General features: G+C 42.6%; 1 protein-coding gene and 1 pseudogene across 1 annotated transcript; both read left to right on the top strand.

Annotated features, from left to right (window-relative positions):
- The first annotated feature begins 2,423 nt into the window (after nucleotides 1-2,423).
- LOC136517166 (mitogen-activated protein kinase kinase 1) lies at nucleotides 2,424-6,415 on the top strand. The gene is made up of 8 exons (XM_066510690.1): nucleotides 2,424-2,766; nucleotides 3,008-3,095; nucleotides 3,574-3,711; nucleotides 4,264-4,488; nucleotides 4,631-4,813; nucleotides 4,920-5,140; nucleotides 5,942-5,987; nucleotides 6,098-6,415. Exons 1-8 carry the CDS (start codon nucleotides 2,693-2,695, stop codon nucleotides 6,188-6,190), a joined length of 1,068 nt encoding a protein of 355 aa, XP_066366787.1. The 5' UTR covers nucleotides 2,424-2,692; the 3' UTR covers nucleotides 6,191-6,415.
- A 3,046-nt stretch (nucleotides 6,416-9,461) lies between these two features.
- Nucleotides 9,462-11,229, top strand: LOC136516239 (transcription factor MYB59-like; annotated as a pseudogene).
- The last annotated feature ends 4,838 nt before the right edge of the window (nucleotides 11,230-16,067 follow it).

Below are 16,067 nucleotides of genomic sequence, written 5' to 3'. Positions count from 1 at the left end.
AAATGTCTAAACTGTTTTCATTCTGATTTCAAATTTGGTGTTCTAAATTTTAAACTGAATTCAAATTTGTTCGAAAATACGAATTTAATCAGATTAAATATAGAAAACAATACCATTATTTTCGTACTGTTTTCGTCCTCACGTACGTTAATCAGATTAAATATAGAAAACGATACCGTTATTTCCGTATCGTTTTCGTCCTCACGTACGTGCAGGTCCCAATCCCACCTTTTTTCCGTGCATCGATCGCATCCATCATGCACCTTTCCATATCCCAAATAGTACTTGCCATTTGACAACAAGCCAACGACGATTACTAAGCGGATTATAAAATTAATTATACAGATAGCGACAAATTTGTAAGATAAATTTATTAAACCTAATTAATCTATCATTAGCACATGTTTACTGTAGCACAACATTATCAAATCATGGACTAATTAGGCTTACTAGATTCGTCTCGCAAATTAGTCTTCATCTATGATAATTAGTCTATGGTTAATATTTTAAATTAGTGTCTATGATAATTAGTCTATGGTTAATATTTTAAATTAGTGTCAAACATCCGATGTGACAGGGAGTAAAATTTAGGAGGGGATATCCAAGCACTCCCATGTATAAAATGCTTCCCCAATCCTATAATATAGTGCATTATATATGACTTCTAAAAATTGTACTAAAATATAACGTATTCCATATGGTGCTTATATTCATATTTGACAAAGTTTGTTAAAAAGAAAACCATAGTTTGAGAAGAAACTTTTTTATTGGGTCTAACCCATGGCTACATGCACATTTGAGTGTTCATTTAAGTTGTCTTAATTTTTTTTTGAATGCATTATATTATACGACCGAAGGAGTAGTAAACTAAAGCAAACCACACAGTGTACCACATGAGTTTTCTATGTGTTTGGAGACCCACATGTCAGCCACAAAGTGTAGGTAAGTAGCCTTGCAAGTTGGAGCGCTATATGGCAAGTAGAATATAGGAAAAACAGAGGCAGAAAGGTATAGTGACAAGAGGAATGCCCACATGTATGTATCTTACCTTGTTTCTTCCTTTTTAAAATTGCTTTTGTCGTCCCACCTCCTAATCCTAATTAACCTAGCATTATCGTTGTGCTTTCCTTTTACATCCACTACTTGTTCATCACAACCTTTATTTTCAGACACAAACATGACCATTTTTAAGAGTTCATTAGCTCACGGTGACGTACTAGCCAAGGTTTATTAATAGGCGGTCTTGCTTCATCCTTGCCATATGATTTGTAAAACAAACATGACCATAAAACTTGGTTGTTCTGGTCCTTTTTAGTACTTAAATTAAATTCTAGACTAGTATATAGGAGCAAGTTTTATGCTTGTATTAGTAGATAGATTTGAGATTGTATCATGGACATCAACTTATCGCCTTTTCTCCCTATTAACTATATTGACAAATGCTTCTATATATCTCTAAATTAGCTATGGGAAATCCTAGCTAATTCCATTCTAAGCTATTGGGAAGCTCATGTTGCCAATAATTTGGTTGTCGCAACAATGATGCTCTACTATGCACCAAGGACTTTAATAGTGACACAAATGGAAGAAAATTGATCATGATTGTGCCTAAGCATTTTAAGCCTAGCTCATATATGCCCCAAAGCCCATGGCCCATGCTAAAAAAGTAGGCTCGCTCGAAAAAAAATTAGACATGCTTAAGCTAGGCTAGTAGGCTCGAAACAAATTGGGCCTAGCCCAGCCCAAAGCACATTTTCTCCATTTCCCTATATTCTGCTTTCATGAGCCGTTTTTGTCTTGTGTTGCCCTTGCTATGTATTTCCTTTGTCGCACTGATTTGTTGTGCGTCTCTCTCAACGACGTCGTCCTAGTTGTTCTCTGATGGTAGTCTCTCCTTCTCCCTTGATCTGATTCGATTAAGGCTTTATATTTTCGTTGGTTTTGATGTATACGTGTGTAGATTATGTTTTAGTTTGTTTTGAGTCAGGGGATCAATCGGTGGGTTTTATCGTCGTTTAGAGTAAAACGAGGGTCTTAGTAAAACAAGGGTCCACATTGTCGTAGAGTAGAAGGGTAAAATTGCAATTCCAATAAAGACGATATATGATTGAATCTATAGAAGAGAGAGAGAAATACGCGAAGTTTTGAAATATCGTATAAGAAAAAGGATATAATTTTCTGTGGTAGATAAGAAATTTTCTTCAAATACATTTGCATGGACGCACTGCTCTCATCACTATGACTATTTGTTGAACTAAAGTAAGCATAAGTGCCAAAAAAACCACAAAATAAAATGAATCATAGACAATAGTAACCTTTGATTGAGTGATACTGTACATTATTTCTTTGAGCTTATGTTATAAGCGAGACTTTTTGGAGTTAAAGAATAATAATAACACATTCGAGTGTACACTAGTCCGTAACAGTGACCGTTGGATCCAACCAAACCAAACCAAACCACACTCCTCCCGAGTCCCGAGCCCCGAGCCCCGTCACCGCCGCCGCCGCCGCCGCTGCTTCCACCCGATCCCTCTGCCCCAGCTGCCGCCGCATCTCCTCCTTGGTGCCGCCCCAGCTGCCGGTACTTCCGGAAGCTACAGGAACCAGCTTTCCTCTCTTTGATCCCCGCGGAGCGGCTAGTCCCATCTCCCACCGAGAAACCCTAACTCTCCGGCTGAGGGGCGGCGAGGCCATGAGGGGCAAGAAGCCGGGAACGGAGCTGAAGCTGGCCGTGCCGGCGCAGGAGACCCCCGTCGACAAGTTCCTGTTAGTCGTCTCCTTGTTTCCTTAGCCTAAAAATAGCATCTTTTTATTCCCTCTTTAATTTTCTCCTCTTTTGATTTGAGTGACCGCGTTATGGTTTGATTTGCAAGTACTAGTACAATCTAGTTCGGATCCTGCATAATTTTTGTGTTCCCCTTGATTTTATTGTGAGTTCAAATTTAGTATTTGGGAGTTATTGAACAGCTGTCTGAATTGATGTCTTCTATCGCTGGTCCCATTTTAGGACGGCGAGTGGTACTTTCAAGGATGGTGAACTACGGCTTAATCAAAGAGGGTTGCGGCTAATCTCAGAGGAAAATGGAGATGAAAATGTGAGTCCTGGATCGGCAACTACTCCTTTTGCTGTTTGTTGATTAGTCCGACTGGACTCTTGTGGAATGTACCTTATTTTCGCATTGATGATTTTTGTATAGAAGCACGTGTATCAGTTCACTGATAAACCTTGTAATTACTTTTTTGAATTACCCTTTTTATGGAATGCATTGTACCCATGCAATTCACACAAGGGACCTTTATCTTTCAAAATATTGATTTTCCATTTCTGGTAAACCTTGAAGAACAAATGTGGATTTTACATGCATGGAATTTACTTGTTCCTGGTTATTAGGTGCCACTGTAAGAAGTTTTTCCAGTCAGTGGGAACAGCATATGTTTTCATTTTCCCCAAATGATTGTCATATTTAACTTCCATTCCTATAGGACTATGTTGGTCAACAGTTTCCATTAGTGTTTGCTAGTATTTTGTTAATGATCAAGTTGTTTCTGAATTTGTATTTTACCTTTTCTCAGCAATCAACAAACCTGAAGGTGGAAGATGTGCAGTTATCAATGGATGATCTTGAGATGATTCAAGTCATTGGCAAAGGAAGTGGTGGTGTTGTCCAGCTAGTGCGGCACAAGTGGGTGGGGACATTATATGCTTTGAAGGTAATTTCCAGTGCAATGATTTCTTCTGGTGCACACCACTCTCACTATTGCAATGGAAACTCTGTATTTTGCCTACCATGTATCTGTACTTTATTTTTTTTTATTGCCATGAAAATCAGTTTTACCTTTTTAGATGGGACATGGGATTTATATGTTTGAACTTATTCAAAAAGTTTTACTGCTTGTTCTGTCTTGTAAACACTTGGAACCTAATAATTTGAGTTGTTTCGTCAACTTTGTAACAGTATGCTGGCATGGCAGCCTTAACTTTAGTACACAAAGATGCGTTCTAGTAAAATAAGATGGGGGATGCTAAGTGAATGTCAAAGCGACATCTAGTACTAACTTATTACTTATGTTTACATATGAAATCCGTGAAAAACTTCTAGTAGTTGATGAGTACTGATTTAATGGACGATAGGTCGATAAGTCATCAGGTAATGTATTCAGGTCAACAAAAAATTGAGAACTGTCCCTGGTGATAGCGGTTCTGTGTCATTTCACCCATGAGACTAATCAGTTTATTAACCAGTATCACAATTCTTTCTGCAGGGTATTCAAATGAATATTCAGGAAGCAGTGCGCAAGCAAATAGTACAAGAGCTCAAAATAAATCAAGCAACACAGTGTCCACATATAGTTATGTGCCACCAATCTTTTTACCACAATGGTGTCATATATCTTGTTCTTGAGTACATGGATCGTGGATCTCTTACGGACATCATTAAGCAAGTGAAGACTATTCTTGAGCCATACCTTGCAGTACTTTGCAAGCAGGTATGGATAAAATTGGCCTTTGTCTTCTTTTGTACTTTTTGTATATTTAGAATATAAGCTGGAAGTCTTGTCATTAACATATAATGAATCCTGAAACACATTCTCACACAGCTAATATCAAGTAGTATTCTGGCTAATTCAGGTCTTGGAGGGTTTGCTATATCTTCATCACGAAAGGCATGTGATTCACAGGGACATGAAGCCATCTAACTTGTTAGTCAACCGTAAGGGTGAAGTAAAGATTACTGATTTCGGGGTAAGTGCGGTGCTAGCAAGTTCAATGGGTCAGCGGGATACATTTGTTGGAACCTACAACTATATGGCGGTATGTTGAATTAGTTATTTGTTTCATGTGATTGCTCTTTTTCTTTCATTAGTAACTGGGATGCTTAAAGGTGTGGTGACAGTTTTTATTTTAATTCCTTCTTCAGCCTGAGAGGATTAGCGGAAGCTCTTATGACTACAAGAGTGACATATGGAGTTTGGGCTTAGTAATACTTGAGTGTGCCATTGGTCGGTTCCCCTATATTCCTTCAGAAGGAGAAGGCTGGCTAAGCTTCTATGAACTACTGGAAGCTATTGTTGATCAACCACCACCTTCTGCACCTGCGGATCAGTTCTCTCCAGAATTCTGTTCATTTATCTCCTCTTGGTATGAAAAACATCCCAGTCAATACCTTTCTGTCTGCTATCTTGCCCAGTTAATCTGAATCAAAACCTCTTTCATATATTTAAATTGATCTTGCAATGTAACTATTGGGAACGCACTGCAATTGACACGTAATTGCTTAAGTTGCTTCAGTCTGGAGCTGTAGTTTGTGGATTAAGCGAGGAAAACATAGGATTCAATGCTACGAACACAATATGTTTCTTACACTTCAATTGACACATAATTGCTCAGTTGTTCTGTTATTCTGGCTTAATTTTTATGCCATGCTATATTACATAGGCACGCTGAAATTCTATCTTAATTTTTAACAAAGGTAGGTTGATTACCCCGTCAGCCCTTGATAGTTGCTACACGAAATGGCTAAAATTTGAATTTTGGGTCATTCACACTTCACTTAGTTGCAAGTCTTTACTGTGCCTGGCCATTATGTCTGACGACGACAACAACAACAACAAAGCCTTTTAGTCCCAAGCAAGTTGGGGTAGGCTAGAGTTGAAACCCAACATGAGCCTCTAGTCACGGTTCTGGCCATTATGTCTGAGGTAAAAAAAAAAATGATTGAGACCAGCCATTCCACTATTCACTTGGTTTCTAGATTAACAAAGCATGACTTTGGTTGTGAGAATCTACCCTACAAAACTTTTGTTCTTGTAATACTGGCTATATTCCAGTTCTGCCCCGTGGTGTTAAATTTTGCATAGATGTTAAGAAAATATCATTAGTGATTCATGTCAACAGTGTATGCTGCACTGTAGTCTTATATTTTGCTATATTATTTTGCAGCATACAAAAGGATCCAGCAGGAAGGATGTCTGCTTCAGAACTCTTGGTCAGCATGCTTTTCTTTGATTGAATAGTTTCCTAAATAAACTATTTGCCATTATTGTTGCACAATTCCTTTTGGTAACTTGTCTTGAGTTGCTATTTCTGTTGTTGCAGAATCATCCTTTTATCAAGAAATTTGAGGGTAAAGATTTAGACCTGCGAACTCTTGTGGAGAGCCTGGAACCTCCAATGAACATACCCGAGTAGCCTAGGTTCAATGATACTTGATCCTTCTGCAATTTATTCAAGGTCGCTGTTGCGGCCTTTGATATCAGGACACTTTTTTCCTGCATCCTGTTCTTGAATGAGAAAAGCTGTGTGTATGTTCTTGACCATGCCAGAGAACTCTCCAATGCATCATTGTAAGTTTGTAACACCCAAGGCCCTTTTGTTGTGTTTCAGAATGCTTCGGCCCCGTTCGCTGGTCTGAAACTTGGCTGAAAAACATTGTTCTGGCTGAATTATTGTGAGATAAAAACATTGTTTCGGCTGAAAAAAAGAAGTCGAACAAACCGAATATGGGGTAAGCCGAACATGGCCGATTGTGACTAGTATCCCTTGAAAAGGCAATTGATCACCGTGAATGGTTTGGAGACGAAATTGAATTGAGTACTTCTGTAACCATCAAATGGAGAGGAAAAAACATGTAAAGGGGTGTTGAAAGGAAGGCAGAAAGTCATCATATATCTTGGCATCCTAATGATGACGCCAGCATATGCATGATTTGCAGCTCTATTTTTGGGCTGATCACTCAATAATTAGCTAGAGAACAGATCCCCTCATTCTTTTAATCCAAAAAGATGCAAGGATATGCTTACCAATTGAAACATGCTGATTAATAACCATAGCTTGTTTCAGCTGTTGCCATCACACGTCAGTGAATATGCTTAGTGATAAGCTGGACATCATCATTCAGTAATCGTCTAGAAGCTCTGAAAGAATCACATCGATGTTGTTTAATGATAAGCCAAGGGCTATCAAGGATGGATGGATCTGATGATGATGAGGGTACTCCTCAGTAGTTAAGCGACTAAGATTGTCTACCGTCTGATCCTTTCGTTTCATTTCCTATCAGATATTGACATGCAGGGATTAGCTCTTGTTACTTGCATAATTATAAGTACTTATCAGTGTCTTTATATTATTCATGATAATCAATTAAGGATATGACTCTCAAAGCAATGGTAACTTAGCATTGTACAGACACAAAGTCACGAATATATCCTGAATCGACACTGAATAGAGTGTCATATCTTGAATTATTCCTTATTGTTCCGTGTAGGAGTTTCTTGTCCTCTGATGGAAACAGGTGTCCTCAACCTCACCAGCTGATGTTCATAGTTTTGATACTCATCAATACAGTAAAAACTATGTACACTTTAAACTTGGACCATTAATATCTCTTCAACTTGTCTAGTCTAATACTAAACTTCGTAAAAAAAAGTATCACTAGATTTATCTTGGAAAATAGTTGCAAATAGTACTCCCTCCGCTGTTTTTACAAGGAGAATTTTTGTTTTATTATTATAAGACTTCTTGGATCGACAATTAGTCTAGGAATATTTCATCCATGCGATACAAAATTATGATAATGAGTAGTTAACTTTTAAGAAAAATGTAATGGCATCAATTTTTCGTTGCAAAAGTTATACATTCGTAGAACAAATCAGAGCTTGCGTTGTCCGGACCAAATGAAACTAGTCTTGTACAATTTCAACTGAGGGAGTATGACTTGACTAAGGGCATCAAAGTGATAAAGACGTACTCCTAGAGACGTCTAAGAGTGTTTCTTAAACCCACTCTCTACATCATCATTTGGAGAACCATTTGAATAAAAAACGTTCTTTATATATACGATAATGATGCGGCCCGACCGTATGTTCGGACGGACGCTCCGTTCCAAAATGCGTGTGTCGTCTGAGCGCCGCTGCCATCGGCCCCACCTATTCTCTGCGTCGTCGCCACGCCCCCACCCCGCCCTCTGCGCGCCGCCACCTCCACCCCCACCAGTCCTCTGTGTCGTCGCGCTCGGCCCACCCTACCCTCTACGCGCCATCGCCTAGCTCCGTGCGGCTTGTGCAGCGTCGCCTTTTGCGCGCCACCGAGCTCCACGCCGCCGAGATCCGCGCCACCAACATTTGTGCCACCTCCCACCAACGAGCTCCACACACCGCCGTCGAGCTCTGCGTGCCGATGAGCCTCCGTTCGCCCAAGCCGAAGGAGATGTTCCTTTGAAAAGCATATGTTGCAAGCTTATGTTTCGAAAGTTTTAGGTGTTTCAAGCGCATGTTTCAGGTGCTTCAGGCACATGTTGCAGGTGTTGTGTTACCAAGAGATGTTGCTCCGAAAGCCTATTTTGCAAGTCTATGTTTCAATTGTTTCAAGTGTTTCGAGAGCATGTTGCAGGTGCTTCAAGCGAATGTTGCAGATGTTGTGTTTACTGATGTTGCAACAACGATATTATACATGTTTTAATAGTAATTTGGGCATGTTTTAGTAGTACATCTCTGACGTTGCAGCAACGATATTGCACATGTTTCAATAGTAACCCGGGCATGTTTCATTAGTACATCGCCGATGTTGCAGCAGTGGGCCCCAAGGGCATCCGTGCGGAAGCCAACATCCTCCGCGCACTGTCGCCACCGCCGCCCCCACTCATCCTCTGTGTCACCGCCGCGCACCCACCCCACCCTTTGTGCACCGTTGCCGTCCTCCCCCTCCTGTTCTCTACGCCGTCACGGCATCCCATCCTGCCATCTGCACATCATCGCCCAGCGACGCCGCCTTCTGCATGCTACAGAGATCCTCATCGCTGGCGAGCTCCATTTTGCTACCGAGATTCACGCCCGGACGCTCCGTCCCGAAACACGCATTCTTCTGTCCTCTGCGCACTACTGCCATGTCCCACCCATCCTTTGCGTCGTCGCCAGCCCCAACGAGAAACAGAGCAGTCGCGGGGCTTCCGAACATGGGCATTCGGTATATTCAGTAGCCAGCTATAAAATAAGTTATTCTGTAGCCATCCCCATTTACGATAATTTTATATACTAATTTACGATAATATCAATACATATTAACGATAGTTGGGTTACTATAACACATGGGGATATTTACCATAACGTTATAATAAACCAATTAGTAAGGAGTTACTATAATCTCGTAAATTAACATAGAAATTATCGTAACTCAAAGTGGCTACAAAATAAGTTATTTTGTAGCCAGCTATAGGGTATATATATATCTTTCCACCCTCCAACACTCTGAATGCCCTAATTAAGGTGTAGTAGTGTCTTGTGACTATATCACCATCCAAAATCGACACTTATTTATGACTGGAATACTGGATGGACTGAGAATAATTACGTTAGAGTGCTAGATAAGTATATACGGTAATTATTACTATTAGATGGGATATATATGGCCTCTATCATGCGGGCGGCACTGACGAGCGTCACCCCGCACCATTCCGCGCTCACCTGCCCTCTGCTCAATCTCAATCTCTTAGCCATCTATGCTCTACTAGCTCTCTCGCCCTCTAGCCCAACTACCCAAGTGGACCTCATATAAAGGGGAGGCCAGCTGAGCCCAGGGAATCAAGCAAGCTATAACAAGCTGCCTGCTGTTTCTTCTTCTTCCTCCTTCCTCCTCTCGATCGATCGAGCATCCAAGCTTGGTCTTTGTTTCTGTCGCTGGACGTACTACGGAGGTAGCAAGCTAGCTAGCAACCGATCGACCATGTCGTCGTCCTTGTTGTGTAGCCGCAGGAACCACAAGAAGGACGGCGATGGCGAGCAGGTCATCATGAGCACTGCGGCGGCGGCGACGAGGAAGGGCCCGTGGACGGATGAGGAGGACGAGCAGCTGGTACGGTTCGTGCGCCTGTTCGGCGAACGCCGATGGGATTTCTTAGCAAAGGTGTCAGGTTTGCGCGGTGGCGGGTGCGTCGATCGATCCCTCCATCCATGCCTGCCATCTGCAATTCTGCATGCATGCATGAGGAGGATCGGTCGACCCAGTGAGATCTCCATCGAGCAGTGTCGTTAACCATTTGCTTCGTCTTCTTCTTCTCCATCTCTGCAACTGCATGCGGCTCCTCTTGTGGATGGGCGTGGTGGTGGTACGTGCAGGTTTGCGGCGCACCGGCAAGAGCTGCCGCCTCCGGTGGGTGAACTACCTCCACCCGGGCCTCCGGCGCGGCCGCATCACTGCCGACGAGGAGCGCCGCATCGTGGAGCTCCACGCGCAGTGGGGAAGCAGGTGGTCGCGCATCGCCAGGAGCTTGCCCGGACGCACCGACAACGAGATCAAGAACTTCTGGCGGACGCGAACCAGGAAGAAGGCGCCCGAGGAGAGGAGGGCGGCTGCCGGTGCGGGTGCGGCCGCGACAGCCACAGTGGAGCCGGCGTCTTCGTCGTCCTCGGTGACGACATCCGAGTGCCGCCCCGGATCGTCCCCCACCAGCGGCGCGGCCACCACGGCGTCGTCCTCTTCGGGCTCGTCGTCGTCGCTGCGGGAAGGCCGCTGCGGCGACGGCGACGGCGACTGCGACGATGACGCGGAGCTCGAGGAGGCGTCCACGCCCACCGCGGCGCTGGCGACCAAGCATGAGCAACAGCAGCCGCAGCCGCAGGAGTACTACGACGGTTGTTCCACCATGGACCAGCTGTGGAACGAGATCGCGGCAGCCGACGCTGCGGCGATGAGCTACGTCATCGACGCCTGCTGGAGCGGAGCTGGTCACTATTACTACAGCGCTGCCGCTGAGCCGCCGCCGGCGTCGCCGCCGTGGGAGTACTGCGGCTCAGATTTTTCGCTCTGGAGGATCGACGACCAAGAGTACTACAAGAAGATGCACGACTCCTCCTGATCCGATCCAGGCGCTAGCGCTACATGCACGATTCATCATTTGGTACTACGTGCTCAGTGAATTTGCTAGCTCAACCAAGCGAGCAAGGAACGAATTGAAGACGGTAGGGATGATAGATTAGATCATCTATATATCTTTAAGAGCTTATGAATTTAGTAGATCATGGTGGTGAGATGAGAGCACTGTGTAATAATGGTGGCTACTTCAAACTAGTGTGATCGACTGAATATATATAGTTTGCATTTGTCTGAATCTATCGATCGATCGATCTCCTGATCGACGATACTTGTATATTGTGTAACCTCTACTTATTAGTTACTACTTGTTGTGGCTTAAAAGATGGATGAAATGAATTGAAATATGTCGGTGAGTTTTACCATGTGCATTTGCAGTTATATGTTGCACTCTTCGTGATTATTAGTATTATTAGGTGCGATGACAAAAGAATAAGCTCAGATCCATCAATCAGAACAATAATCAGTTGTGATTTCACCAAAGCGAGTACAGAGTATGTATAGATAGATTCTCACTCCATTTTTGCTCTATATATTTGCTACTTATCATAAGTTCATAACACTGAAGAAACATACAAAACCAAATTGAAAATATTTATGTCATGCAAACAAGAAAAAGAAATTACTATTAATTGATCCACCAAAACTTCACTAAAGCTTGTTGCCTTGACTGAAAGAGTTCTCATCATGGAATTTCAGTTTGACCGCTCCTAAACACGAAGCTAAAAGGCAAAAAAATGTTCCAGGCGTACGTGTGACGCGTGTCAATATATATGCAGACTTGCAAAGAAAATAAACAGCAGAATCGTAGAGAGTAGTACAGAATCTGCACCAGGGAAATTGAAATTTATACCATGGAATAATTCCAAGAGAGTGCACGCATGATGCATCCATGCATGCATGCATGGCGGCAGTGGTTGATTGCTTGCTGCATGGGAATCTAATAATGGGATCCTAGCTCCCAGCATTTGTGATTACAAAGAGCTAGAGAAGAGATGCTTGGAGAGAGATCAAAGAAGAGAGGGCCAGCAGGCAGCAGGAGGAGGAAGAAGAGCAGCAGCCTAGCCTATCTAGCGCCATTGTTGGTGCAGGTCCCTATCCAAACTTTTTCCTTGCGTGTGCAGTGCTACCACCTTTCCATATCCCTCCAATCGTGTCATACTCAGATTCCAAACCCCATCGCAAACTAACACTAGATTTTATACTATATAGCAAGTGTATGTTTGAGAGTGATCGATGGAGATTAGTGGGTGATCCACATCGCCCTGTACGTGGGACCATACCCTGGACAACGAAAATGCTACACGCACATGCATGCCTACCTTTTTTCCCAATCCCGATTAACCTAGCATTATCATCGTTAAAAAAAATTACATCCTCCACTAGCAGCCACCAGTTAGTGGTCTTTTCACCACACAGCCTTGTTTAGTGCGCGCGAGTGCATGGACGCCTGCCGGCCCTCTTTGTTGGTTGTAGCGCTAGTGTGTGCGGTACTAACACGGACAGCAGGCCGGACACGGATGCATGGTGACCTCATCACATCACTTCCGTTAAATATTTGTTCCCCACTGATCTCCTCTTCTCGAATTCTCGACCGTTCACCTTTATTTTTCTTGTTTTTTTATTTCCATATGATATGAAACAAATTAATTGGCATCTTCTTTTCTTTCAGATGGCAACGGGTCGATGATGGAGAGAAATCGATATTTCCTCTAGTTGAATGGACATACAAGCGAGTATACCATGTGAAAGGACCTATTAATCTAGTGGTTACAAGTACCTTAGATCTTAAGGTTCGACTAAGTATTAGTATTCGTTGAACTGTCGAACTGTCATAACGAAGATTGTGGTAGGAACCAATATGATTAACTTAATTAATTAATTCATCGTTACATGAAAAGCTAGCTAGCTAGCTTACCTAGCTAGTGTTAATTAACTTATTTTGCCCCCGGAAAAATAACTTATTCATCAGGAATAAATATGCGTTAGATAGTACGTGGTAGAACCACCTCATCTAATGCCTTCTAGAAGTACTTGTCTTCCATTAGACACTAAGTACTCAAGAGAGGACACTAAACTACGCAGTTCCGTCGAGCACACCCTAAGGGAGAACTCGAAAATCCATATTTTTTCTTCAGGATCATAAATGAGAGAATAAAGCATACAATATTCTTAAGTCATTTCTTACATCACTTTGTTACAGTAATAGAATATTACCTCAATCGATTATAACAGCGAAATATAACAATGCTATCAGAGTTACAGAGAAAGCAAAGATTAATTTGATGACATAGTGGAGCATTAACATAGTGGACATTTTTATACAAGAGATGCTAGCAGATTTTACATCTTTTCTTATAAAAACCTTTAGTGAGGGTTATAAATAAACACTACAGTCGTAGCGTGAAATAAATCATCTCTGAGCCCACCAGGAGGTTTCCACACATAAGAGTCAGCTCTAAGTATCCTCCGATCACATGCAACAGAGGGAATAAAACCCTAAGTACTCGATTGTACTCAGCAAGACTTACCCGACAGGAGGAAAATAAAAGACTCCAAGGATATGCAAGGCTATCTGGCTTGTGAGCTATTCCATCTGCAGGAAGCATTATTAAACGTGCGTCCTTATAATCAATTTTATTATCAATCATCATTAGTTCATTAACTGACCATTCTATGTAAGCACCTATGCTACTTTCAAGCAGGTGGTGAGTAATCAAAACCATTTTACCATCTTTCATATTCTAGTTCTTACTACGGTGCTAGACCATAGTCAAGTCGTACCGTCTCACAGAAATGGCGATTCACGAATCAATATATCACAGCCGGGTACCCCGAAACACACGCCTCGCTTATACCCCAGGCACAAACAAGACCAATCCATTTCACTCCTGTCGAGGGGTCCAGGTCCCCATCCAAACTTGGACTCCAAGCCCTCACACTTGAGACCCGGTCTCAATGTGGTGCTTAGACACCCATATTTCTCCGCCTCCAATCAGTCGGTCCAAAAAGAGCCAGAACCTATGACAAGAGCGTAACAAGTCTTCCCGCTCTCATAAGCAAGTATGTGCTCAGGATAATAAGTATGTGACTTGACTACCACCACAGCAATGGACGGGCCTCAATTGACACAGGCAGAACAAGTGCAATCCGAACCTTGCTCAAATGCCTAACCAAGTCCAGATCCAAAATACCATTCCGCCTGGTCTCCAATTATCATCCATATATATTCCATGTGATAGTAATATAATAAAAACAATAATATCTTTCCTATCTCTCGCGAGTGACAGGTAATCACTCGACTTCTACCAGATCCTATAGCATAGCAATCTATACAATCCTGACATACTAGTAGGACTCATAGGATATATATATATATATATATATATATATATATATATATATATATATATATATATATATATATATATATATATATATATATATATATATATATATAGTGGTTTTCATTCAACTTCTTAAAACTTAATGCATAAGCATAAATTAAAGTGTAGAATAATAGGGGTTATGCACCAGGGCTTGTCTGGGTAAGATATAACCAAAAGTTAGTATTCCATCATGGTGACATGATCATCGAGGCACCATATTTTTTGCTATTTTAGTCGACTCCATGATCCATTGTTGTCCCTATTATGATATTCGTGGATGCAGCACAGAGACGTAAATAATCAACGACAACTGCAACTCTAAAATATGATTTCGCTCCGCAAGCTAACGAGCTAGCTTTAATGACTAACATACTAGTCTACGTATCCACATCGTCAAGTAAGGCCTTGTCTCTGAAAAAATATTTTAGTTCTAAAATCCCAAGGTGTTTCGGCATTTTATTGATTAAACATATATTTTTGAACTAGGGCTCATTTAGCTACCTTAGCAAACTAATTATTATGGAGCTACAAAAATTACAGTGAGCACCTAATAATGTTAGAAATTTACTGTGAAAGTTTCAGAGCCAACACTATCACCAATTTATCACAAAAATTCCTTCAAGTCTATATCTTAACAATATTAAGCATCTCAAATTCATTAGATCACTTCTGAAAATATTATAAAACTATGTGAACAAAATATACTAGTAGATATATCATGATTTTAGGAACCTAACGTTTCATAATTTTCGGTTAACTACACAATTTTATATTGAATTTACAAGTTTACCTTAGAAATTAAATTAGAAAACGCTTAGAAAAGGAAAAGGGCCGGTGGCCACCATTCAGCCCAGCAGACCCGGCGGCCCAGCATGGAGCGTGGCCCACGCGCGAGATGGCCCATGGTGGGGAGCCCGCACTGGCACTTTAGCAAATGAGCCCTTGGACTTTTCCTGAACCACGACTAGGTCATAATACTATTTCTTTCTTTATCTGATGAATTCACTTAACCCCCTAGATTTTTCCAAATTTACCCGCACGCACCCCCGGCCACCCCGTGCACGGTGGTGCGGCAAGCGGCGGCACTGGGCATCCACGTCGGCCACCAAGGGCCTACGTCGACCCATTTAGCGGGTCGGTCGCCATCTATGGCTGAACGCGTTAAGATGGGTGGCAGTTAGGGACTCGAAGACGCATTGTCGTGGGCTACAGCGGTGAGCGGCTATCCGCGGTGGTGGCGTGCTAGTTTTAGTGAGCCTATGCCCTCACAGAAAGGTAGAGATGGTGGAAAAGCATCAGTAGATCACCATGGTGTACGCTCTATTGACGGATGAAGCAGGGGAGCGCTACGACGGTCTGGCCACGTGCGAGCCGCTAGGGCGGCGGTGCTCTAGGATAGACATCCATGCATCACCACATCGTCGACGAGTTCCCTAGCCAAAATAGCGTAAGCACCGGATGGTGGGAGTCAAGGCGACTTCAGGGTTACGAGCAATTGAATTGTTACCACTCCTATGGGCCTTACTCCCAACCCTCTGGTCATGGCGGCGCACATGAACGGCGGCGAGCAAAATCCGAAATTGGACGCGGCCAGACCACTGCTGGACCTGACAAAAGTGGGGCGTCTAGCTAACTTCCTTTATTTCTCACTGACATGAAAAATTGAGCTGGGAAGCTTTGAGTTGGTGATTATGAAGGGAAGAGGGTGGCGCATCGCCCTTGCTACATCACGCGACACGGCGCCATCAGAGAAGACCCGGCCATGACCTGACAGGGCACGACAACGTGAGGACATGGCCGCACGAGCGAGGGCA

Source organism: Miscanthus floridulus, chromosome 17 (assembly GCF_019320115.1).
Source record: "Miscanthus floridulus cultivar M001 chromosome 17, ASM1932011v1, whole genome shotgun sequence".
NCBI lineage: Eukaryota > Viridiplantae > Streptophyta > Magnoliopsida > Poales > Poaceae > Miscanthus > Miscanthus floridulus.
Note: the sequence above shows the minus strand (reverse complement) of the source record. Positions and strands in the feature narration are given on the sequence as shown.